At 33.3% G+C, this 26,324-nt stretch overlaps 2 protein-coding genes across 7 annotated transcripts; both read right to left on the bottom strand.

Annotated features, from left to right (window-relative positions):
* Nucleotides 1-198: 198 nt before the first annotated feature.
* Nucleotides 199-7,234, bottom strand: LOC123708506 (protein TESPA1). 5 transcript variants are annotated; one of them, XM_045659259.1, is made up of 7 exons: nt 6,973-7,234; nt 6,848-6,879; nt 5,940-6,370; nt 5,453-5,608; nt 5,135-5,228; nt 4,635-4,716; nt 3,416-3,589 (listed from the first exon to the last, which is right to left on the bottom strand). In XM_045659259.1, exons 2-7 carry the CDS (start codon nt 6,861-6,863, stop codon nt 3,553-3,555), a joined length of 816 nt encoding a protein of 271 aa, XP_045515215.1. In that variant the 5' UTR covers nt 6,864-6,879; nt 6,973-7,234; the 3' UTR covers nt 3,416-3,552. The 5 variants fall into 5 exon arrangements, with proteins under 5 accessions (XP_045515212.1, XP_045515214.1, XP_045515216.1 ...); XM_045659256.1 differs by lacking the exon at nt 4,635-4,716 and having other exon boundaries at nt 199-3,589; XM_045659258.1 differs by lacking the exon at nt 4,635-4,716 and having other exon boundaries at nt 199-3,589; nt 5,940-6,337; nt 6,973-6,976.
* Nucleotides 7,235-9,779: 2,545 nt separating this feature from the next.
* Nucleotides 9,780-23,234, bottom strand: LOC123708470 (dipeptidase 1-like). 2 transcript variants are annotated; one of them, XM_045659189.1, is made up of 2 exons: nt 22,841-23,234; nt 9,780-11,412 (listed from the first exon to the last, which is right to left on the bottom strand). In XM_045659189.1, exons 1-2 carry the CDS (start codon nt 22,997-22,999, stop codon nt 10,069-10,071), a joined length of 1,503 nt encoding a protein of 500 aa, XP_045515145.1. In that variant the 5' UTR covers nt 23,000-23,234; the 3' UTR covers nt 9,780-10,068. The 2 variants fall into 2 exon arrangements, with proteins under 2 accessions (XP_045515145.1, XP_045515146.1); XM_045659190.1 differs by having other exon boundaries at nt 22,898-23,234.
* Between the last annotated feature and the right edge of the window lie 3,090 nt (nt 23,235-26,324).

Raw genomic sequence — 26,324 nt, 5'->3', positions numbered from 1 at the left:
CTTATTACATTGTTTTAACTAAATTGATTAAACTCATCTCCAGTGGAATTGTAATTATCTTATTAAAATAGACATTAGTGTTTTAGGTATTTTTTATGAAGCTATGTGTATTTATTGCTCATTTAGCAAAGAAACAAAATTTGTTTAAAAAAAATTTAATCTTTGACAATACATATATATAATTTGTAACATTTCTCTACATAATTTTAAAAAATCAAACTTAACATTATAATAAAATATAATGAGCAATCAAATGGAACTATGATATTACACACATTAATCTATAAAATATTAATATTCACAGACTTTCTAATAATCTATGCAAATGGATATTTAAGGCACGGGCTAATTTAAAAATTGGTTTCTTAACCTTAAGTACGTGCAAGAATGAAATTAAGACTAATTTGTGTTTCATAGACTAGTAGAATAAGTATGGTCACAATTTAAGACCTTACGAAATAAGTACTTAATATTCAATATAAAAAAAGTGATTCTCTTTATTAAAACTGTGATATGTTTGTAACCTAACAAATTGTTAGGAGTGTTAATTTTACAAAATTCACTCAGAATTTAATATTAAGTAATTCAATTTTCATTTAGAAGAACATTTGATTTAAAATTTACAACTACATATTTCAGTAGCAAAATAAAAAAAAACATTTATTAAGGAAGAAAAAATATGAAAATGCCCTTAACATAGCCTAAATAAATTCACACCTTTAAATACCTACATACTACATTAAAATAGAGGCAAGTTGAAATTTTGTCTTTGGACTTAAATCAACTGAACATTAAGTACTAAACAGTTGGCACATTCGATAAAAATTAAAAAAAGCAGAGATTTGAATCATAGATCATGTCTACGTTTTGTGTCTATAAAGGGCGTTAACGCAACAATAGGAAAGCGTCATCTCGTTATAGATCACGGCAAACTTCTTGAGCATTAAACAAGGGAGTGGGGGGAAAGTTTGCGCATCATATAATGCGCGGGACACAAACGTCAACTGATTTACCAATCAAGCGCTCGACACGTCACTCTCCCTCCACCCCCCCTCTCAGTGACCGTACCTAAAAATCGCTTCTGCACCGACAAGGACATTTGTTCAAGATGTTTGCCGGTATCAATAAGCGTTCGCTATTCACCATAAAAACACATACGTTGAGTAGGTTTTGGTATAAGAAATAGTGAGAATTTTTTAGTCATTATTGTGAGTGAGTCGCATAATTAATACCCTTTTGTGCGTCTGGAATATAGCCAGGACATATTTATGATTTAAATCTCTATACTATCTAGAAACTAAACTTAAAGAAAACTTGTGTAATCTTCGTCACAACTATAGAACTTTGAGAATATTGTGCAATGGTAAATTAAGACTATCACAACCAAACTACATGGCTGCAACACATTGTATACAGGTGTAACATCACCTTAAGTCAAACTAAAAATGACGCAGTAGTAAAAATATTTCTACAAATTTCTGTTAGTTAAATAATATTATCAATTTATGAACAGCCCCTATCAAAACTAAAATAAAAACTTTTCTCCGCTGGCTAGATGGCATAGTTAAACACAGGGTGTTTAGCGAGTGTAGCGGGACAAATAGATTTGACAACATGAACGAAAGCGTTTGCTATGAGACTCAAACAGTTGTCGGCGCATACTTTGCCAGAATTTGGCCGGATCAAAAATATGGCGGGAAGCGGGAAATAAGATAACGAAACCTTTGCCAGCGAAAGCGGTTTTTCTAATTAATGTCTGAGCTAAGGTTTTGGTTCTGTGGAGCGCACTTACATCTACCATTCACAATATTGCCAGGAGATACTACTCTTTACGTATTTTCGGCTTGACTTGGTAATGTTACAATACATAAAAATCAAGAAACTAAACTGTTCATATAGTGTACATTTAAAGTTATATCAAAAAATCTAGGTAAATAGGGTAGAATTCTATATTAAATATGTATTGTATTATATATGTACACCTTGTATATAAGAATTACCTCTATAAAGATATGTGATATAACTTCTATGTTTAAACATGGCACGATTGTCAGAACAACTCTACTTTTAATTAAATATCTAAATTGATTTTTAAAGATTACGAAAAATATAATAATGCATACATTATTGGTAATTTATAAATTACTCAGAGACGCTACAAACAGTGGGTAAGATATGTTTTTTTTATCCAAATTGAACAAATTCTTAACTTAAGTACAAGATGCTTACGACGAAACTTAATGAAATTTAATCATAATAAATCAAAATTTATAAAAATAATTGGCAATGCTAAACCATTAAAGTGGACCCCCGGTAATCCGGCCAATGCTTAATCCTGCACCCCCTGTAATGCGACACGGTCTATTATTATTGAATATTTTCTTAACAATCTTCGCTAACGCATGATTGAACGCCGACGCGTAGTGTATTGTTTTGATTCTTATTGCTTAGTTTGAAGAAGATAGAGGTGCGGTCTAGCGTGTGTTCATTGTTTACTGTTTATTCATTGTGTATTACGTATTCATACCTAGTACGTACGTTACTAAAAACGCGCACGTGTTACGCCTAAATCGTAACTGATCTTATTAGTTTTGCAAGTGAATACGGCGAGTACATACATATAACATATAGAATCTTATTCTTGGATCTGTATTGGGTTACAAAGTACTGTATTGTAAAAAATTCCAGCCTATAGTGGTCTAAGGCAGTACTCAATAATCCGACAGTGCTTTGCAAAATGTTAGTCGAAATACCGAGGTCCACTGACGGCAAAGCAGCAAGGAAATTAAAATATTTTTATGTTAAATTACGTACTCTATATGCAAACCACATCGAACGTTTGAGCTTTTTAATGTCTTAATTTGATAGTAAAAATGTTCAACAGTTTATGTATCTATACGTATTTCGAGATTTAAGCACTAAACAAAAATAATGGACCTAATTTAAAATAAGATAACGGTGTAGGTGTATAGTACCTTGCATAACGGAATTTAATTCCAATTTTAAAATAAAGCTTTACACGAGTACTATATTAAACATTTTGTATACCAGGACTCGGGTCTTATTGTGTAAGGCGTAAGTACATTCGTCACATTTTTTGTATTGACCGTTCGATTAAGTTTAGGCAGAGATTTTTGTTTAAGTTTCCAAAGTCAGGACTTATCCCTTGTTAAAATCCATACGTTTGGATCCATACCCTTACAGCGCATTAATGTCTTATTATAAATATTTCGAATAAGTACTAATGTAACTAAACGTAAAATGCAACTTTTCACGAGGCACTTTGCTTTATGACCACGATCGCTTTCAAAGCAAATTTCAGCCATATTTAGAAATTCTATTCAAGAACTAAGCTTTCTTCGGACTATATTCCCGAACAAAGCCTATAAAACGCCAATGTAAATACCAGGTAAAATAACTCAGGTGCTCCTAAATCTTGCCGCTAAACGAGCGTGTATTGCAGGCGCACTTCGCATATCGGCTATAGAATGGCGCGTGCGCATTAAAGCTTCCTCTCGACACATCTCGTCTTGTAGTAAACAATTAATTATTTTAGCTACAATTGTCGACGGTGGAACATGAGGATTCCCTGAAAAATAGTAAAAGTTGTAGATACATTCATATAATTTTCAAAAATGATCTACAGTGTTAAAGAGTATTTAGAAATGGTTTCACGTGATAAATGCAAAATAATAAGGTGGTGCGAAGATTGGTTGATAGAAAAAAATGGAGAATATTAAAAGAGGCTTATGCGATCCACCTAACGTGGGTCGGCTATTAATAATTAACTGCACTATATAAACCTTTTATTAAAAATATTGAAGTTAAATTGTAATTCTCTGGACCAGCGACTGTCTTATTCATAGTAACAATCGGTTACACTCTTAATATATTTGAGACTTGTTTTATGAAGGGGTTGAAAACCTATTCTACAAATCACTATTACGTTGACAATGGTTAAGCATATCATACTTGAAATAAGATTTGTCGATCTGGAGATGTTATTTTCCTTAAGTACTAAGCACAAACAAGGAAATATTCATATAGGTTATTTATAGAAAATAATCGCAATTCTAAGTTTACTAAACTCGATTAAAATTTAAAATTTTAATTTAAAATTTGCGTCGATGTTTTATCATTTAGCTCAGAAAGATTCAGTTTCCAATATATTTTTGACATACGGGAGTCGCTATAATATCTCGGCTCTTAATGTCCCTAATGGGGCAGACATAGATAGGGTTGCCATCCGTACTTTATAATAATGTATTGTACGGTATTTCAGGTAATTGTACTCAATACCGAATCGATGCTTAAATATAGATTGTATAGATGCTGTGCAATTGTTTAGTCGAGATATTTATTTATAACAAACTGCAACATGCAATAAAAATATATTTTTTAGAAAAATAAATTGTACTTTACCTTTATACTATGTACTTTTTTTCTTGTCTATTATAACTAAGCTAATTAATTGCAAAAAAAAAGGTGGCAACCCTAGGCAGACATTTCGATCCGTGTCATATCACCAACGAAAAGTAATTGTTTTTTAGACGGAAACAAAATAATTCAAGTCAGTATAGGTCGATTGCGGCATTTTCGTTCTTCGTATAATTTAATTAATATAAAATACTTACTGAACGGCTATTTGGGGCACTTGGTACGGTCCATAATTTGATGGTACCGGTTTCATGAACCGACACACTGGCGTGCAATGCTCTGTTAGTAAGTTGTTAGTAGTGTTAGAAAATCACTATTTACAGTGTTAAGTAAAAAAAGACCACCTACGTGCGTTATTTCATAATATAAAGGTTGTAATGGTAATTGTAGTAGAAACCGCGTGATTGAAAATTCATACATAATATTTATTAACTTCAGATATATAATATATTTGATAGGTGTGAAATGCTAAGTTGGGAGTTGGTACTGATTTTAGAATAGTATAAAATCAAACAAAATTCCTTCTGACTTTATCAATTCTGTGGTTCTTTATTTAGTATCCATAATCACTTAGGAACAATTGAAGGTTAACCAAGCAATTCCACATGTTAATTAAATTAGTAATATTAAGTCTTATTTTAAGAAAGCTATAGGTTAATCTATAGCCATTTGTTATAAACATAGATTATTAACTAACCTGTTAATCCTCTGTAACCAAAAACTCCACAGTCATGCATCTTCATTGAATGCTGTTCATTTTTTATAAACTCTTCTGTACTTATCCCCTTTAACTGTTAAATGTTAAACAAACATGATGTATAAGGAACTTAGTACACAATTATGGTTTAAATTTTGACAATAATTACCAAATAATAACTAAACATAACATAATTCACAACCTACTCTGACTACAATATTCATTTAGATTCTTAGGCCTGGAAGTCTGATAATATACTTTTTATAATTAAAAATATGTAGGAATGCTCTCTTTATATTATAATAAAATTTAACCTACCTTGGATGGAACCAAAAATCTATCCGGTATTCGTTGTAGTTTTTGCTGTTTTTCACTGGGTCCAAATCCCAATGCCAAGAGAACAGACTCTGCGTCTACTTTCCTTGCACCCAAAACATTTAATACAGAACTGCCGCTAGAACCACTTCCATCAGACTGAAATTTAATATTGAGATAATTCAAACAATTTCTTTATTCAAATTCATTAAAACCAAAATAGGTTAACATTATTTTTTTGTGATTGTAAAAAAATTGGCATTTTTTAAAAAAATAAGAGAAACATGTTTCTTGAACATGATGGCATAACATGGATAATGATTATGATGAATTGTATCATTAATGATTATGATGAATTGTATATTATGATACAATTCATCATAATCATTATCCATGTTATGCCATCATGTTTCACATCATAAAGCTCTTGGTGGTATATGGAACATGGTATTGATAATAATTATTTATACTTATAAATGGATTAACTTACTTGCAAAGAGTGATCCCGAAGTAAAGGATTTTTCAATCTGGGAATATATCCCTCCGACTGTATAGAATGGTCCCGTTGCAATTTACTTTTACACTTTAATTGATCATTGAGTACTCCACTTTCTAAAGACTTTCTCTTCAACAGCTCCTTTTGCTCTGGTACTTCTAAAGTTTTGTCTTCTTGAAAATCAATTTGTGTTTCAATCACAGTATTATCAGTGATTGATTCCTCTGCCTTGTTCTCAGCAGTGTCTGAGTCGTCTTCATCTTTTTTATCATTCAGTGTTGCTTCTTGTGAATTTGCATCCTCACTAGGCAAGGAATCTAGCCATTGTTGCACTGGGCTACTTCGGCGCATGTCTTCAATAACCCCACTAAGCCAACCACGTACTTTACGTTCTAATAGTGAAGAAACTGTTTCATTAAATGTATCTGAAATTCATGTTTCCTATATATATATATATAAGTTCAACGAAATTATAATAGATTTTTAGAGATTATTTTACTTTGATAATCTTTTGATGTTTTATTGAATATATTATGAAGTAAAATATTTTTCAAAGAACAAGGACAATATTAGGAAAATTTAATAGAATCTGAATAGTTGACTTGACCTTGACTTAAAATAGAGAAAAATTATACAAAAAGAAACAATGGTTGTATGTGTTTATGCAACTAATTAATGTTGAATAAAAAAAAATCAACATTAAAATACATATATGTATGTATATATATATATATATATATAGTAACAACCAAACTATTAACAATAAACGTACACCACTTTTTACATTACAAGTTCTATTTACTGTTAAGTTCTATAAACACTAGACAACTTTCTTACGAGTTGTTGAGACTCTTTACTAACAGGGTAATAGGGGATTGATGAACTACATTCACTGGACAAACCTTGTTTCGAATCCATCCTCTTAATATAAAAGCTGCATGCAATACAAACAAACGAGGTTCTTAGGACATGCGAACTTTTAGAATGGATTGGTACACACTATAATTATAAACTAAATTGTCCTTACCTGTATGTGGGTGTGAAACAAATAGGTAATCAAAAACTACTATAAGACCTAGACGACTTTGTGTAGTTTATCTATCTAAATTAATTAAAAAAATTATTAACTATGCAATTAATATCATTAGTTAAGAAATGTATAATTATCGTCGTCGTTATTGATTTTTTCTTTTCATACAATCTCAAAGTGAAATTTAACATTACATTCATTTAGAAGTTAATAAAATAAATTTATATCAAAATACTAAGTAGAGATGAAGAAGGCAATCCTAGACAGACACAGATATCTAATATTATAAACCATTATTCCAAATGACAAGACGTTGACACTTTACCTACTTGTTGATTTCATTTTATATAGACAAGTAGTACAAGATTATGGTGATCTGTGATTGCCATCAAAACGTGTTTTAGTGTGCAATTTTGTTGACTGTTTATTGTCTTCCGAATAGATTCCATAGACGATAGTCATCAAATTGAAATTTATATTTTCATCCCTCAGCTAGTCAAGATTATTTAGGGTAAGATTCATATTTACTAAGTATACGTCAAAACGTATCAGGGTGTATGATATGTTAAATATACTGGGGGTTTAGTCAAGATGCCTTAACAATACTCGGAAGTCTAACTGATCTCAGCCTTCTGGTTGACTAGTGCGAGAGGGAGAAACTGGAGCTCATCATTGCGTCAGATTCACATTGTAATGTGAATGGAGGTAATGCTAATACCAACGCCCGAGGGTAGGTGTGTAGGGGACTAATATCAGAACCAACATTCATTAACGCACGTTCACAAACCATAATAGATCTAACAATGGTGTGCTGGCACGTGTCCAGCGAATTATCATGCTCGGATCATAGATGGATCCACTTTGCAATCAAAGGGGAGTTACCTAAACCGCAACCAAGAGAACGTTCAAGTATTACGTAACGAATTTGGGGGGGGGGGTCACTAAACGTTTTACTATTGGATACAGAAACGTCACAGCGCGTATCATGAGGGGGAGTTCAAAAATCTCCAAAAGCTCTGGAATAGACAAACTAACGATACCAACAACGATTGATGTACAGAAATCGGCTTGCTTGGAGGGCATTCTTCTAACTAGGGAACTAAGGGAACTAATCATATTTACAAACTGAAGAGTTCTTGGACCGTACATACTTCCAAAACTCTTCAACACTGAACTACAACTCAAGGAAGTAATCAAGTCCTTAGGTGTGGTTGCCATGTCCGCTGCTAGCGGTTGCATGAAAACAACGCCAACCTCAGCAATGGAGATAGCCTCGGAAATTGTAGTCCTAGACCTAAACATATAGCAGGAGGCAGCACTAGCTAGCTAGGCTTATGGTACTGGATCTATGGGGAAACAATCACTACAGTACACACACAGCGATTCTCAACAGGGCGATAGAGTATAAACCTCTCATATCCGCGCCATTTAATAGGACCGCTAATCAACACATATTCAACTCGAAATACCATGTAAAATTGAGAGAAGAGGAACTTGATTTATCGACCCTTAATGAGCTACGCATATATACCGATGGATCAAAAACAGGATTTGGCTCTGGCGCTAATTTTCTCTTTTGATCGCAACATTAACAAACATATATTCCTAGGCACACAGAGTTTGATTTTTCTTCGAATGTGAATGTGTTGCTCTAACCGAAGGAACCAGAGCTGTACAGCGGTTAAGAATTTTGTATTAAGTTCGTACCTGAGAGAAAGAACTAGCGCCATCAGCACATTGCGTATGTGCTGATGGCGCTAGTTAATAAAAAAGACAAACAGCAAACTGATGCTGGAGTGTCAAAATGCACTGGAGGCAATAACCCTGACAGACAGAATTACCCTACAGTGGTTAAATGGACACAGTGGTCGCCTTGGCAATGATGCCCTCCTCGCAAGTGCGAGCCTGGATTTGCCAACGATCTGCAGAACTCCAATTTAAACGTTGGTCGCGAAGCGCGGACTGCATAGAGTCCAAAATGGCTCTGCCAGCAGTTAACTCGCTAATGACAAAGCGACTTCTAAGCCTCAACAGAACTAATCTCCAAACAATGATAGTAACAATTACGGCCCATTGTCTTCTTATTAAACATCTTTTTCTTCTAGGCGCGACAGACAGCCCCATGTGCAGAGGCTGTTTCAACGCAGAGGAATCAGTCACTCATGTAGTCCTCGAATGCGAGCCTGTAGCTAAACAACCTGTAGAAATCCTCGGAGCTGTATGACGATTGGAAGTTGCTGTCTTTGAAATAATATGGTATATTCGTTTAACATTTCAAACAAAAATGGTTGATAAAGTGAGTGACACTATACAAGCCCCAGAGAGAAGTCGTAACCGCCCTCGTTCCGCCCTTGATTAATCATTTGTGGCTGAAATGATAGCATAGCTGATGGCAAGTAATAGTACTTCTACAGGCTCTGACAATCTCTTTATAGATTGTGAGTTTCTTTAGTCAGTTTCGCAGGATTTTTAACAAAATAATATACAGTTCATAGTAATAATATAACTATTAACTGTTAAATGAACATGTAATAATATGCTCGAGGTTATACTCGTACTATCAATTATTTAACAAGATTTTCTCACGTAGACCTTTTTTAAAATCTAATTTCTTGATTTCTTATAATTCCTAAAAGGTTATTTTAAATATCTATAAATTTTACCTTAATTTTAAACCTACTTACTTTTGATCAGCTTAAAACATGTTTTCTTCACAATGAAAGATTCTATTGTATAGGGATAAAAAAAACAGCATTATAAATAAAGAATATTTATTTTTCTATAAACACTTTATTCCTTTTATATCTTCATTGGCTCACGTCATATAAATCCGAGTCGCATTGGGCTTTCGTCAACGAAGTCGTGTGCATGGATGGAGGAGAGTTAAGCGATCGGACCGCGTGCCGACGCCGAGACGAAGCGCCCAGCGCGTACGGCTCCTTAGCTAAACAATTTGTGCATCGAGGTCAGGTAAAGATTACTTCGCTAAATCACATTTGGACACTAATATACATATTTTATAACTACTTTCAACAAATGTCAATATTGAGCAGTACGAGGAGGGCCGCGGAAACGCGCGGCTCGGAGCCTACGTCACGCAGGCCTATAGATGCAGTCGCCGGACCGAACTCCGGGAGATTCTTCGCCCGGCAGTACCGCCGCGCGACGCCATTGATCGCGCACTCTCTCTACATCTTGCATCACACGAACAACATTCATTCCTGCAAGTTTCCGCACGTCATCTTCGCTCCAGTCTGGATCCCGCAACAACTCGGCTAATAAATGGGGATATTTTGATACATCTTCTAAACCCTCTGGAGGAGCATCAATGCCATCATAGCCTGCCCCTAGCCCCACATGTTCTACTCCAGCTACTCGGCGGACGTGATTTATGTGCGCTACCACATCTTCCACCGTTGCTCTCTCCCCACACGTTATTAATTTGGCATAGAAATTAATCATTACGACACCCCCATTGGCAGCGATCATTCGCAATAGATCATCTGGAACATTCCGGGAAGAGTTGCATATTGCAGCGGCTCCTGAATGTGAAAAAACTACGGGTGCTTGAGTAGTTTCCAGTGCATCACGAGCTGTTTCCTCACCGGCATGTGAAAGATCAACTATCATACCTAGGCGATTCATCTCACGCACTACGGCGCGCCCGAACTCTGTGAGTCCACCGGAGGTGCCAGCGGCGCGCGCCCATCGAGTATCACATGTATGAGTGACGGTGAGATAACGAGCGCCTAGTTGATAGAAAGCGCGAAGTACCGCAAGGGAGTCTCCAAGAGCATGACCGCCTTCTACTCCAATGAGTGAAGCTATTCGTCCGTCACGGTGCGCTTCTAATAACTCTGCAGAGTCAGTAACTAAAGCAAGATGTGCGGCGTTCATTTCAACGATTCTTTTAATTACATCCATCTGTTCCAAGGCTAGCTGGACAGCGTCTTTATCCCGCGCTCCGCATGGTACATAAGCTGACCAGAACTGTGCACCAACCTGCCCTAACCGCAGCCGTGGAATGTCGGTGTGCGACCAGCGCGAACGAGCCCATGGCTCCAGACTTTCTAAACCGGCACTTAAATTAAAATCTCCTATTTTGTTATGTAAGAATTTTCTAACATTCCACGCCAAATCGTTATGGCCATCGACGAGAGGGAAGTCACGTAACATTCTCCTCACAGTGGTGAGCCGCTGTTCGGATGTGGCTCGCCCCCCACTGCCAAGAATGAGAGGTAGTGCTAGTGCAGCGCCTAGGCCAGCCAACACCACAAGACCAGCGAGGGCAATTTTCCATCGTGGCCGCCGCGGCGTTGGCTTTTCGTCAGAGCTGCCTGACGCGGAAGCTGATAGTGAATCTGGAGCCCAGCGACCACATCGTTCCGCTACATCGGGTATAGAACCAGGAAATGTCATGCCTTCTGGAACTGCCGCCTGAAACAAATAGAAACGAAATATATATAATATATGCTCCAGGGACAAGGTTAACCCAACCAGTAGCTTCTTGGTGCCTGTTTGTATATGTTTTTAAATAAAAAATAAAAACAACTTTTTAATCTTTTTAAACGCCTTATCGTTTGCACTTCTTCAAAAATACGTTATTAGTAAAATACTGTACTTAATGAAAACTTCCCTAATCTTAAAATAATCACGGCTGTAAACTAACTGAGAGCAGAATCGATTTTAAATCGTTTGAGCATTAACCCCAATCCAATCACTAATTATATTTCATAAACTATAGTTTTAGCTCCAAAAATAAACATTTTCCATTTTTATATCTATTTAAAATATTTAACTCGTCTTAAATAAAATCATCTATGGCATCTAATTTTTAAATCTTAAAAAAAAGTAAAACTTTATCAATACAGTAATAACATTGAAATTCTAAAAAAAATGTCCATTTTTAACCTAATATAAATAACAACTAAATTTAAGAAAATCTGTTATTACGTTTAAGATTTCTAAGAACAAAACTTTGTTAAGTCCTTCTTATCAAACGGAAGTTCTCTGAACAATCAGATGTTTGTACGTTAATAAACTCAGATTAGACGGGTCGATAGACGTAATAGTAATATTTTTGTTTGCAACACATACCTATTAAAAATATCCCACCTATTTTCATTGAGCTACGACCTCGTCGCAAACATGCCAAAATTATTCAGTAGACCAAAGTGGAAAAATTAAGGTTCACTACAGATATAACAAATACCTTATAGCAATTTGACGTTTAACGTTTGGTTCATAAAACACTATTAATCTCCTGTAATTTAATCGAAGGACAAGCTTTAAGTAATTTTTACTAATAGACCTGTCTAGGTATAATCTCAACCTTTTATGCTAATGATTTGACCGGGATCAGTGTCGTATCGCACTTGAGTGAACATTAAATTATTGTGTAGGTAACGTAATTTTATGCTATAACTGGAGAGGTATGTGGTTTGAGGACTCAGTTTCCGCACTTAGACTCTAAATAGGTCCGTTGTGCGTAAAAACTGGATTGGTATGTAGTACGTATACTACATAGTTATATTTACAAGTTATTATGTCAGCTTAAACGTGTATAATTTGTTGTGCGTCAATAATAACGCCTAAAACTAGCCAGCATTAGTTGAAAAGGCCGATGTGCTTCACCGCATATTCTAGGTTTAATTCTAATGCAATGAAAATTTGTTTGGACTGCACAGGTGGAACTATGAAACAATGTAGAATGAATCAACGAAAAAGATGCCGAAATGTGTTATTTCCGGTATTTATTTAAGTAATTAATATATGTACATTGAATCACACTAGAAATTTCTAGATGCGTTAAGCAACTTATACCTTAACCTATTTACCGAAATCAAGACAAGCTAAATGTACTACAATATTCACCAACTTAAACTTAACCCTCTCGGGCTCTATTCAATTAACACGTTTCACGAGGCCATTATTTAAATGATACGACATACGTCTATTAGAGCAATATGTGCATATTATAATGTAATCCATTTGGCGCTGAGAACAAGGCAATAGAATTCGACTGCTGCATCTGTAGGTTTCAACAGAATGACAATAATTTGCCGCATGTTCAATTATGCAAGGGGAACACATAATATGGGAGGGTTGTAGGGGGGACCTGAATAGCCTCTGACCCATTTACACAGAGAACTGGCGTGAATGCCTCCCTCTAACCGGGATTTCAAGGGAGTAAACATTGTACAAATATTGTTATTCATTCAAAGTGTTTTAACGGACTATAATTGAACGAATTGGAATATTATTCAAATCCCTTTTATTGTACATTTAGGTTAATTTTGTTTAAGCTTTATACTGCGATTGTTGATGGCCTAAGATTTATCATGTTTTTGAAATTGAATCAACATCCAACAAAGAATCTTGTTGTAAACAATTTCAAATTAACTTTAATTAGAAACTGCATCATTGCAGCGTTTTAATTCCGTTCTTAGAAAATAACTCTTTGTTGTGTAGTAAAAATCTTTTAATGAGTCCAGCTGTATGTGTATATCACAATGTTCTAGTTTCACTATGACCTTGGTACATAAAGTTTAGGCCTTCATTTTGAAATGATGTCGTTTTTTAAACATATTGTGTATATTTGTAATATAACTTGTTCGGTTACACTTATTACGGCTGATACATCCTACAAATTCATATTGGGAAAAAGCGTTTTTATGTTTACTTTGAATGAAAGATTTTACTCAAATAATACAAATAAAAAGTAATTATCATGTGTATAATTTCATTATATTTTGTTCATAATCATACTTTACTTTTATCGTCATTATTTTTTACAGCGATGTATGTACCATACAAATTTTGTTGTAATTCATATTCTCGTTGCATATATGGCAAAAGGGATAATATTATCTCAGGAGGAAGATATAATGAGACTAGTGAGCTTTCACAACATAAAAAAACAATGTCCTATATTTAAAAAATACACACAAACATATGGAAATAAATTGAGTTGGTAAAACGAATGCAAGTCCTATTTTTATACGAATTTAAATAAATGTCGCCACGTTAATCCATCGAGCAGGCATAACTATAGAACCACCTACTTTTCGTCTCAATCGGACATCGGAAAGTGGGTCAAAATCTATCCACAAGATTTAATCACGCTCGGATAAATTTAACTAGCTTATTTAATATTATTAAGAGAGGCAAATTTATGTTGAGATCTCCGCGTATTTGTTTTTAATGTTATATGAACAGTTATCTTTACAGCGGTAATTTATAAAACAAACCAACTATTCCTCAGAGATCTCTAAGGAACACTGCCTGAAAGCAAAATAGCATTGATTAGAAGGTATCTATACTTTATGATCTACCTCTAAGAAGAAAATAAGAGAAACATCACAAAGCCGCACAAGTCTTCTTATTTCATTTAAAAATTATTGAAGTTACATATTCATTACAGTGTTAGGTAAGCCGCTGAAACTGCCAAGGGGGCTAGTTTCGATCGACAAGCGTACTGGTGTAGATTGATTTCTAAATTTAATTTAAAATATACCTCCTGGATCTAGAAAGAACAAGATTACATAACGTGTGGTTCTGAGCCTGACAGCCCTCAATGACTTAGATTTAGATAAAATCAGACCGACAAGCTAGGCAACCCCTTTTATTACGGGAGTGCACAGGTCAACGATTTTTTAAGTGTTATTAAGTATATTATGCACTTAAATTTATGCAGTTTAACGTTCGTAAATTATCGTGCAAAATTTTTACATTTCATGTTTTAAATTATGCGAACTAATGATTCGCATAATTTAAAGTATAAAATAAAAGTTAAGAATATTACTAATGAAAGCACAATATGATTGAGCGTAAAAATCTTAACGAAATCGTATTAAACTTAAACATTATAATGACGACGGCAAGACTTCTTTCACATGAAATTCTAATCAATTACTATCTAAAGGGTTTTTTTTTTCAAAGTTTAAACTAGATTTTGAAGAATATAAGAACTCAGTTTTCTAAGTCAAACTATACCCAATAAACAGATTATAAAAATATGCGGTTAGCATTAATAGTAGTGCGATGGAGGAGGTTTACGAAGACCTCCTTCAGGATTTTTGAAGTTCGGTATAAATAATATTAACAACATTATATTCTAAGTATTTTCATTTTACTCTGTTCTTTTTAACTGTGCTCTGAAATACATAGGATTACAGGCTTATTATTTTTTTATTAAAGAAGTTAAATAAAACATTTTCCTTTTTTACATAAATAAACGGGTATATCTGAGGCAACAATAGGAGTATCTCAGGAATACAATGTTTTATAGGATGACAGGAACTAAGATCACGGGCTGTGTGTTTATACTGGATTTTTAAAAGGCTTGGAAGTTTCTACTTATTTTACTTTACAATTTTCATTACAAACGTAAAAGGCAACCAAGAAATGCATACATAGCTAAGGAAGAACTGTCAAACCAGTGTGACGCAAGAAATAATATAAGAAATCAGAATGATGCACGTTTCATACAAAATCACATATTATAATAGTCATATTAAGAAATAAGATATTGATTCTATGAGACGTTCTTTACTCTTTTATAAGTATACAATTAATTTGTATTTTTAGATAGACCCGTCCTGAGTTTTCTTTACCACTTGTTGCAAGCAACAAATATATACGTAGGTACTTAAAATCCTGCATTATATCTTTTTATACCGGCCTCAACAACTAAACTGGTGAGGCGAAAGTGCTTAGAAAAGATACACTTTTATCCTAATTGTACACAGTAATAATGTAATTATTGTGAGTTATGTCAAACGAAGCATTCACAATACTCTAGATAATTAATCATAAGTGGGCTGCATACAGTTTCATTGAAAAAAATACTTTTTTCTTTTTTTAACCCATTGAAAGATACACATTTCGCTCAATTATGTGAATAAATCGTGTCTGAGGTCAAAAGTTTGAATAAGCATTCCTATAAAATTATACTGAAAAGTCTTTAGAGTTGAGTGAAATTATAAAAGCTGAAACTGTTTGGAAAACGCTAGTTATAGTATTCAACTGCTTTCAGTATCTTATTGAGGTATATTTTACTTAACCTTTTTGATAGTCAACAATAAGTTAGGAAAAACGTAGACACAATGACTGAATTAACATTCAGGTCATTTACAACTTAATGATTGATGTTATTTTCTCTTATTTATGTGAGTAACGAATATTAATATAAATCTAACACTCAATTTATACACTTAAAATATTTATGTTTGTAATGTACTATGCATTACAATTTTATGGAAATTAATGTAATTTATGAATTACAAGAATTATTATCAATTTAATCTTTGCAAGCTTAGATACTGAAAGTTTACTAACCATGGAGAGCGAGGCGATATTAGGTAATTTTTGATTGTTATAAATTCAGTTTATAAATCAAAATTATAGTACAAATGATTTTAATTACAGCCTCTATTGTTTTTTTTCAATAAAAATATAAAGTATAGTATACCTAAATCCTATCGTATATTCAATCTTGCTGTCTGAACTAAACGTACGTTATGCCATGAGCAGTGAATACCCATCAACGTCGTTGTTAACTCAGAACTAGCCATCCGAGTGCATCATTTTATAGATCGAGCCATGGGCACAGGACCTGATTGCTCTTTCAACCAAGGCCGTTTTAATGAACAGAGAACCTTATTGTAGTTATTTTTTCATAATTTTATTATAGACCGTCTATTTCAGTTAAAAACCTTGCAAAGACTATTTATTTTAAGTATTAAAATATAGCGTTGTAAGTTGATTCTAATAAATTTTTATGAATAATATTTTTGTATATTTTTTGAGATGATTTAGCTTCTAACTAATATAAATAACAAACAAAAGACTTTCCACTTAATATAAGTTATAGGGTTAATACAAAATATTAATCCCATATTCCTGGTAGAAAACATATACGTAGTCTAGTCTATAGATGCGGGTAAATAGCTGAACGTTAAGAAAAAAATTATAAATTACGAAGTGTATTCAAAAGATAAAACGGTATTTGGAACAGTTTGTAGAGATCTTACAGGTTTTCGTACTGTCCTCTTTTTATATACATATTCTTTCATGAGATTATTAACATGAGATATTCTTCGAGCAACACGAGTGGCTAAAATAGGGATTTATTTGTGGCCCAAAGAGGGAGTGATTATGTCGGTATATTTTTTGAAGAGGGACCCTTTTTGGATGACCGCATTTTTTAACTGGGTCAGGTTTCTTTAAAATTAGGTGCCTATCCAACCTTGTGAGCGGTGCTGACAATATGGAAACCGATGTTGAATTTTTTGCTCATCGTAGGTATTTTCATCAACGTATATTTTTGTTGACTAGATGAATTTTAATCATCACGATTATTTGATTACTATCAAGATATGTCGTATACTATCGTGATTTATGTCTTTTTACTTCTATCTTTAATGTATCTTTAATATTTTATTCCTGTTTAGTTTTTCCTGTTGATTTTAGTAATTTCTTTACTTGAGATTAATATACAAAACTTTATAGTCGATAATTTAAGAGCCTTGCGACAACGTTACGCTATTGTTCCGTAACGCCGATATGTTTAATTGTTATATTGTATGAGAGGCGCGTGATACCCTCGCATGAGGGTGGGTTGAATTTGACTTGGACTTAATTATAAAATGTATACACTAAAATTTAAAATATTACCCTATTTACGATAATGGTTATCATATTATTCCCATGTAAATAAGTAGGTACTTAGTTTTGAAATATTGCCGCTTCATCACTACTTATTTATCTTTAAAGTTTCATACATCTAAAGATTTTTTTTAAATTATGTAGTTTTACGACTATTATAATGTGATTAAAAAACTTAAGGAACCTATTTAGTTGTATACTAATAAAATTTCATTGTGAAACGAATTGTAAACCTGCTCCGGTTACAAGTAGTTTATAACTTATAATTTTATAACTTTATTTGTATGTGTTTCATGTAATATTGTATATATTTTCATTTACCACGTTGTATTTGATTAATCCGTTATAGAAAATAAAATTTACTGGATTATGGCGTAGCTATTGGTTGGAGAAAAAATATTATGATATTTTCAGTTGTAATCAATTCACCTTGCATTAAAATATTTTCTTATTATAATATTATTGTAAATATCACTATATTGTTTCGAACAAAGGCGCAAAGAAACCACAGAGTCAAATAGTTTCCGGTAGAATTATCTAATAAGTGTGATTTGTTTGTTAAACAGGGAAGCAAGAAACACAAGTTTGTGAAAGTTCTCTTTTATGTTGGGGTATACGGGAAGTCATAAAAGGCTCAGAATATTCGGGCTACGAATATTCTACTAAGACGAAGCACCTGCCGTGTTTAAGAATATACGGAAGATGACTACAATTTACACAGTCAAATAATCGTATTATGTACCTACAAGAGATAAGTCAATATTTAACTCGAAATCGCTAATGAAGTTAAATGGTAGGCCTACAGCTAAAATATTCCAATACAACAATTCAACACTACAAACATCATACCATTAATAAAAAAATATGTGAATAATTCGAAAAATTTAAACAATTTATACATCTTTTAAAATTGTTTCAATATGATATACGTATTTATAAAATATGAATTAAAGCATATAAAATAAATAAATAATAATTTAAATTATTTAATGAGTTTATTTTGACAACACTGCATACTTAGTTTATATTTATATACAAATTTTCTTGATGTATAAATAGTTAAGAGGATATATATAACGTTTCTGTTGTTCTGAAATTGTCATTTTCCACGAACAGGAAGCACACCGTATTCTTTTAATCTGAATTGTCGAATTCACTTGTGAAAAATCTTGCGCACCGATCAATTACGCGTCGTTTGCCACTTGCAGCGCAGCGTAAAATTTTCGATATCACTTTGATCTTTGAACAGGAAATTAAATAGTTTAAAGCTATAATCGGGTTTGATACTTCTTTTTTCAATTTTCAATATTTACTTAAGTATTAATCCTGCCATGTGTAAGGTTTACAATGGATTTTACGAATAGTCGGTAGCCGAAAACCCCTAGCTAAATATAAGTTACCTAACATATGCATCAAGTACTTTAAACGGATTGCAGTATTGAGGACCTAGTAGTTAATAAATAAACTGAATTTGTCTGTTTCGTAATGGCCTGATTACTCAACAGCTGAATATACTTAACAATAGAATGCAAAGCTATTCAGATTCAGAAATCCGCAAATTGTGCAGTATCAAGACTAACTTCTTTGTTACTATTTTTTAACAATAGTGCTTCCCGAACAAAATATTCTAAAAAGCAAAATCCGTATTTAAAATGTAGAACGTTCAAGTGGATAAGTATGAGAGCTTGAGTACTGTATTGGATAAAATGTATAAATAAATATTTTAGTTTACTTCAGACAAAAATAAGTAAGACTATACACGGTGCGAGTAATGCGTAAAATCTTCATACTGTCTATACATTTGTTTCTTGTATTTACCACACATTTTTGAAGTGAAACTTCTTTTACGGCGTTGTAAAAAAACGTAACATTTTACGTTAAGCGTCACATTTTTTCGTTACGCGCCATCTTTTTCTTGTTCCTACCACGGAAGAGCTTCGAAACCATTTATAACAACAATATATAATAACGATAACAATGATAGTAATAATTATATTACAATTAATAACATTCTGTAATAATCTTAGTAGTAATAAGGTAAACTGAAATTATTGTATTTTTTGTATACATGTCAATGATAGTAAAGCCTTTTATAAAACTTGATCTTATTTAACCAATTTCTGTAAAGTTGCATATAGTAGATCATTATTCGAAAGGTCATAAAGAAGTTTCACTTCTTACGTGTGTACACAAGACGCGCACACATTTTTTTTTAATTTGTAAGTATAACAATTTTCAGGTCAGACAACTTTAAGATCTAAATGATCTATTATGATAAAAACAATAATTCTATACCTATTCTGAGATGGAGCACATGAATTAAACTAAAAGTTTAAATTTAACGTCATAGTCAAAATAAGTGTTTTTGTCGTCAGCACCTAATTTTGACGTTTGAATGCTGATTTATATAATCAGTTCTTTGTAATGCATGTATTATTTATTACTTTATACCAAATAAATAATTTATTATTTTACTATTAAATCAACCATTTCAGGTATTTTTAAACACTAGCCTCTTTACATCTTCTTTAATAATATGCTGTAACAAGTGGCTTTGCAATAACAAAATAAAATTTACCAATAATAACAATATTGAGGCTGTATTTAGGAATCTTCGTTGAAATAATTCCTGCGCAAATGACAATTTGCAAAGCACTGTCAATTGAGTGCAGTCAGTTAGATAGTTTAGGATTAGTTAGAAGACTAGACATACGTTTTATTCATGTTAAATTTATAATAAATAATGTAGTGCAATGGAATGGATGACGAACAATATATACATATCAAAACTGTAAATTTAGGTCCTTTGAATGGCAGCTTAAAAATATAGTCATAGCAAGTCATATCTACATTAATTTTAATCTAGGTATGACTTTAAAATATATTCAGAATCAGTTAAGTTAATAATAACGTCTGTCGTTTAACCGTATTAATTTGAAAATATTATATGATATTGTATTGATAATGATATACGTTAAATTATTTCAGGTGATTTAAAGGTGTAAATGAAGACGCTCGCAGGCAAAATCTGGTTAAGGCAGAAAGATGGATAAGGCCGTAGGAGGTCTTTCTCACATCGATACACCAATAAACACGTATTGTTACGGTAAAATTTATTTGAATATACAATTTAACTTTAATCATTTTTTTAAATTAATTTAACTTTCTATCCTTCAACTAATTTTCTACAATGTATTGTGTAATTATTAATTTTATTTTCACACAATTTTTTAAACAAATAAACAATTTATCGGTGACGATACTGCATTCAATATTACCTTTAAACGATCCGAGCAATGCAAATTAAATAATGAATAGGTAATATTTCCGGAGCACTATTTCTAGCATCCAATAATGTACAGAAGAAAAAAGTCGGAACGAACTTTATTGAAAAAGTTATAATCGAGCAAAGTATTATAGAGCTGTCAAACATGCTTTTACAAGTGATCGCCCTTTGATAGGAATCCCATATATTGTGGCATGAGAGTTTGCCGAAGTACACTCATCTAGAAGATGCCACTAAACACCCTTCCCTTTGTAAAGCCTTATATTGATTGTTTTTCGGATATGTTTCATAACATCGTATCAATTTGATCAACACATGAACATAAAAATTGGCATCTGAGAAAATATTTTTTTAAATTATGTTTTAATTGTTGACGACAGGCCGTAATGACAGTTTTCGGGTTAAAATCGAGTGTGATAAATAGGTGAGAATATGCGTAAATAAAAGATAGCATTTTATTTCAATGTTTACTTTCTGAGTATAAGGTTAATTCTATTAAAAACTTTGAATTGCAAAAAATGTTGATCTTAGTTACAATCAGGGCAATTTATAGGTTGAACTTCTCCCTATCGCTGGGAAAGAAATCCAATTTATATTTAACCGTTCTTAAAACTTTTATCACGCAAGGACTGATTTGTGTAAAAAAAGAAACTTAAGTACAAGAAAAGAGTTTTAATGCTAGATTTTATATTGTACTGATTTGCGTTAGATTAGATTCTAAATCATTATATATAATTATCGTATAACCGATAATGAAAAAACGATTGGATTAGATTGGGTCTTTATTGCTAATGTATTTATTGTTGGTTAAGATAAATCAATATGAGAGTAGGATAAAAGCCAAAATGACCGATTAACGGCTATTAGTGGTTTGAGAACCAAGAACTCTGACTTTAGAAAAAAAGAACGCTTTGAGTTCTAATTGTATATGTATATATATATATATATATATATATATAATAGGAAACTCTATATTCTTTATAACGCATTCAAATGGTTATTTATGTAACAAGGGTTTCTCTCACTATATTTCCCTAAGGGAAAAATCTAGACCCTTTGTAGTGTTGACTAGTCGGTGTTAGCTTTGTTTATCGTGTTTAAACAATTTTTTCCATGTAACAATCTTGTAGAAAGTATTTTTAATAACTTCTATTTTTATCGATAACAGTACAAAATTAAATAACAAGCCCGTAATCTATATAAAATATGTAGTTGATTGTAAATGTTGCATAACACCTATAGTTAAAAATTTTTTTTTGAATTTCCTTAAATAGTAAAGCGTGGGTGTCGTGCAAAAAAAACAGCAATTTACGAAAAATCTACGTATTTACATGAATAAACAGCTACATCCTGCAGAGCTTTCAAAACATGACAGTTTAAGTGACTTCAACAAAGCATCTGCTTTAAAAATTCATGATCTCTTTGCCGTTCATAGAACCCGCCTGAGCACGCGTCTCGCCCGGCTAGTGGCTAAGCAAAAATATGCCGAAATATGTCGCTATGAATGTTATATTTGAACAAAATCTATTATCACTTATTTATGAGAAGTTTTTGAATAATATAGAAATTGCTTTTTCTCTTGAAACACACAAAACCTTTTGCGTTAAACAAATTATAATTTTACTCAATGATAAATAATATAATATATTGAATAACTATTCACATCCTGAATCATAATCTTTCTGTTAACTTAATTTGTTTCACTTCTATTACGTATCTAAAGATGCTTTAGAAACTATTATAGAATTCTTTCAATGAGATGAGATATACATAAAAACAATAATATCTAAAAAATCACTAGTGCTAACGACATATGAACTAAAGGTACTAAACAGAGCAGCGTACAGAGGACAACAAAGTGGTCGGGTTACATGCGGAGTGCGGACACGGGCACAAGTATGGGAGACGTACGTGGGCGTGGGGTGAGGTTATCGCGCGGCATATACAGGGGTGAGCGGCCGGCGCCACCTGGTAGTCCATGTAGTTTCCGAAGCCCATGTGGTCGCAGGTACAGGCACAGCTCTCGATATGCCTTCGTAGCTCGAGCTCGATTTCCCAAGGCGGCTCCATGAGCGCGAGCAGGCGGGCGGGCGCGCGCCGCGGCGTGCCCGCGCCTCAGAGAGCCCCGGGCCTCGCGCGGGCCGCACCTGCGCGTTGCCACCTGCCTGCGCCCCGCCCCCCGCGCGGCGCCCACCATGCAGCCGCGGCTCAGCGCAGCGGGGTCTCGCATCGCGGCCGACTCGAGCGGCCCGCTGAGCGGGGAGCCGCAGCTGGGTACGCGAAGGCACGCATAGCGGAGCGGCCGACTCTCGGCGGAGGAATGCCGCGGCCGTGAGCCCTCAGCCCGGCCGAGCGCCCGGGCGACCCGGTCGCGCCGGCGCCCAGAGCTCCACGTGACAACCCGCTCCCACCCCCGGCGCGGAGGGAGGCCGACCCTGCAACCAGTGCCGGACAAAATATCTTTCAGATGCACAGTCGTTAGCCATCAATCTATGGTATGCAGGTAAAATGCTTCAAGTTTCGTCGGAGGCCTATCGAGGTCAATTATATTAGTACGCATCAAGCTGTACAAATACTAAATTATATACATTATTCATGCATACACATTACTAGTAAGTTCTGTCCAAGAAATTGCAGTTGGAAAGGTAAATTAGGTATTATATAATTAACGACTTTATTTAAAGAAAATATGAGCATCGAACGATAAATACTGAAAATTATTCTTCTGAATTTTCGAACCTGTATCACTTTTACATAGAGTATAGCGCTTTTACTATGGATTATATATATTTGAATTTTAAATTATATCTACTGTGCACGTAGGAGTTGTGCACTTAACTTTATATATAAAATGCAAATACTCCATTATCTTCACAAAAATATGTGCCTCTGGGGTGTTGTGCGTTACATTATGCGACTTTTAATATTTGTTAGGAAAATGTCGCAACTTTTCAATATAGATGAATGGGTTTGAAATTTATCTTTAGTACGTTGTGTACATTTCACATTTTTTTGGCTTCGATAGCCTATGTATACTTAACTAAACTTAGTTGTTCTGTTTCTCAGGCACAAATATGATAACACTAACACAGTATAAAAACCTATATAAGAAATAGTTGCATATTAATTTCAGTACTTGTTTAGAATATATCTTAGTACAAAACATTAAGGCATCCATGTATCCGATAGTCGTAGTGTAGTGAGTACATTTTATTAAACTGTATAACGTGTTTAAAACACGTTTTACTACATACGGTTAAAAACATTATTAAACCAGATGTATACCTAGACACTTTAATAGTTATTAACCTAATAACAGTCTAAAACATAAAGTCCCTAAGATATAAAATACAATGAAATATTTTTTTTACAGGTAGACGTGGAAGTACGTACTCAATAATGTATTGCAGATCATGCGAAGAATACAACCAAAACAGCTTGGATGATTTTTTATTTAATATTCTAATTCTAAATCAAGCCGTGTTGTATTTTAATCAAGTAGCTGAATTAAAATAAAAGTACATTAATAAAGTACATAAAAATAAATTTGCAGATATAAATGTAACAGCTTTAGCAATAAACATTAATTTAAATGAAAGCCTAATGACGACTAAATCGTGTGGATTTTGAAAGTTAAGTGCACTACTGAACTTTGTAGGGCTCTTACCAAATTATACAGAAATTATATTTTGTTTGCGTGTATTTCCTTTATAATGAATAATTATGCATACTGCATGTAATCATGAGAGTCAAGTGAATCATTACATATCATCATTAATAATTCAATCACATTATAGTGATCGTGATTACCTAATAAATAATGCATATTTATTTAAATCTGATAATGAATAATAGACTTCAATCTTCAGTTTTAATTTTGTATTTCTCGCATATAACATTTAGAGAGAGTCTTAGCAGACTTATACATTGAAAAACAAATTTCTCGTTGAATTATTAATTTAATATAGGTAAATTAACACGCCTTACATATCTAAACATACATAGCACTATAAGGAATAGGTGCAGAGCCAATTATAGGCTGACTTGCGCTTAATAAGCCACATAAAGGCTTTCAGCTGACCCCGGCACCGACCGAATCTCTGCAGCCGAATCTTGAAAGAGTGAGTCACTGACTATTACAACAAAAACAAATTACAAAATTAACAATTAGTTAATTTAAATTAAAGTAACAAAGGCCGGAAACACATTCGCGAGCCTTCTAATGTGAGTGTGTGAGGGTGGCGGTATCGCTTAAAATCAAGTGAGCCTTATTGAGCCTGTCCACCCTTTGTTGTATATAAAAAAAGTGTTATATTTGTCTGCTTCGTTGATCTTTTTCGATTCTTTAGAATATCTGTCTAACCCAGAATATAAATGAATTAAGCATTGACTAACTAAATATTTATATTTTAACTAAATTAAACTTATTAAAACATCATTTTCTCAAGGAAAACAATTTGTGACAATCAGTAAATAAAGATTGCTTTGCGCCATATTCTGAATAATATTTTCAGAAAGTTTTTATAACATTTGGCATTCGCAAAGCAAGCACCCCGCTTCAAAACTGTCTAGCTTGTAATTTCTGCAAAGCCGCATATAAATTATAGTGTTTGTCTCAGAAACGTTGCAAATTGCAAAACACGTCCTTATGCTTCAAAGCTTATCAAAACTATTTATTTAATATTACGTGATATTTCACTACGCATAATAATGAGGTAATACTGTTATAGTCAATACATCACAGACGAGAGAATTAGTTCATGTCATTAATCAGTTGTATTTTTTTAAATACTACGAGATAGATATTAAAAAATAATCATAAACACTAAACGAGTCTAATTGTACTATTTTATTTAAAAGACTCTTTCGAATCTTACTGTCAAATTTTCATTTATATTGTGATAATAAGAGACAGTTTAGCTCTTTAGCTAAAGCGGTGCAGTTAGGCTGATTTGTTTATTATGGATATCTTTTAGAATTAATCAGTCGTAATGTAGGTAACATTAATAACAGCCTGCTACATTATACAGGGAGTGGCTTAATAAATTGATAATATGGTATAAGACGTTGTGGCGGTTTAAAAATATACTTTATATTTAGTAAAAGTCTCTCGGGATTAAAAATATTACAACCTTTTCCACTCATTTACACTGACGACACATATATAAAATGTTTGATTTGAGACATCCCACTCGTATTCATTTATAAAGGGATATGTATATAACATGGAAACCATAATAAAAATGTATGATTTTAGTAAAATTAAAGGTGAAGATTACAGGCGGCTTTGAGTTTTGACCGAGACGACAAGTTAAATCGGATGTCAATATCTTTTTAAGTAATGTCTCTTTAGGTTGAAATCCTGCTTTAAAAATTTACGTAAATTTAATTATTA

This window comes from Pieris brassicae, chromosome 4, assembly GCF_905147105.1.
Source record: "Pieris brassicae chromosome 4, ilPieBrab1.1, whole genome shotgun sequence".
NCBI lineage: Eukaryota > Metazoa > Arthropoda > Insecta > Lepidoptera > Pieridae > Pieris > Pieris brassicae.
The sequence above is the reverse complement of the archived record's forward strand: the minus strand, read 5'-3'. Positions and strand labels throughout refer to the sequence as shown.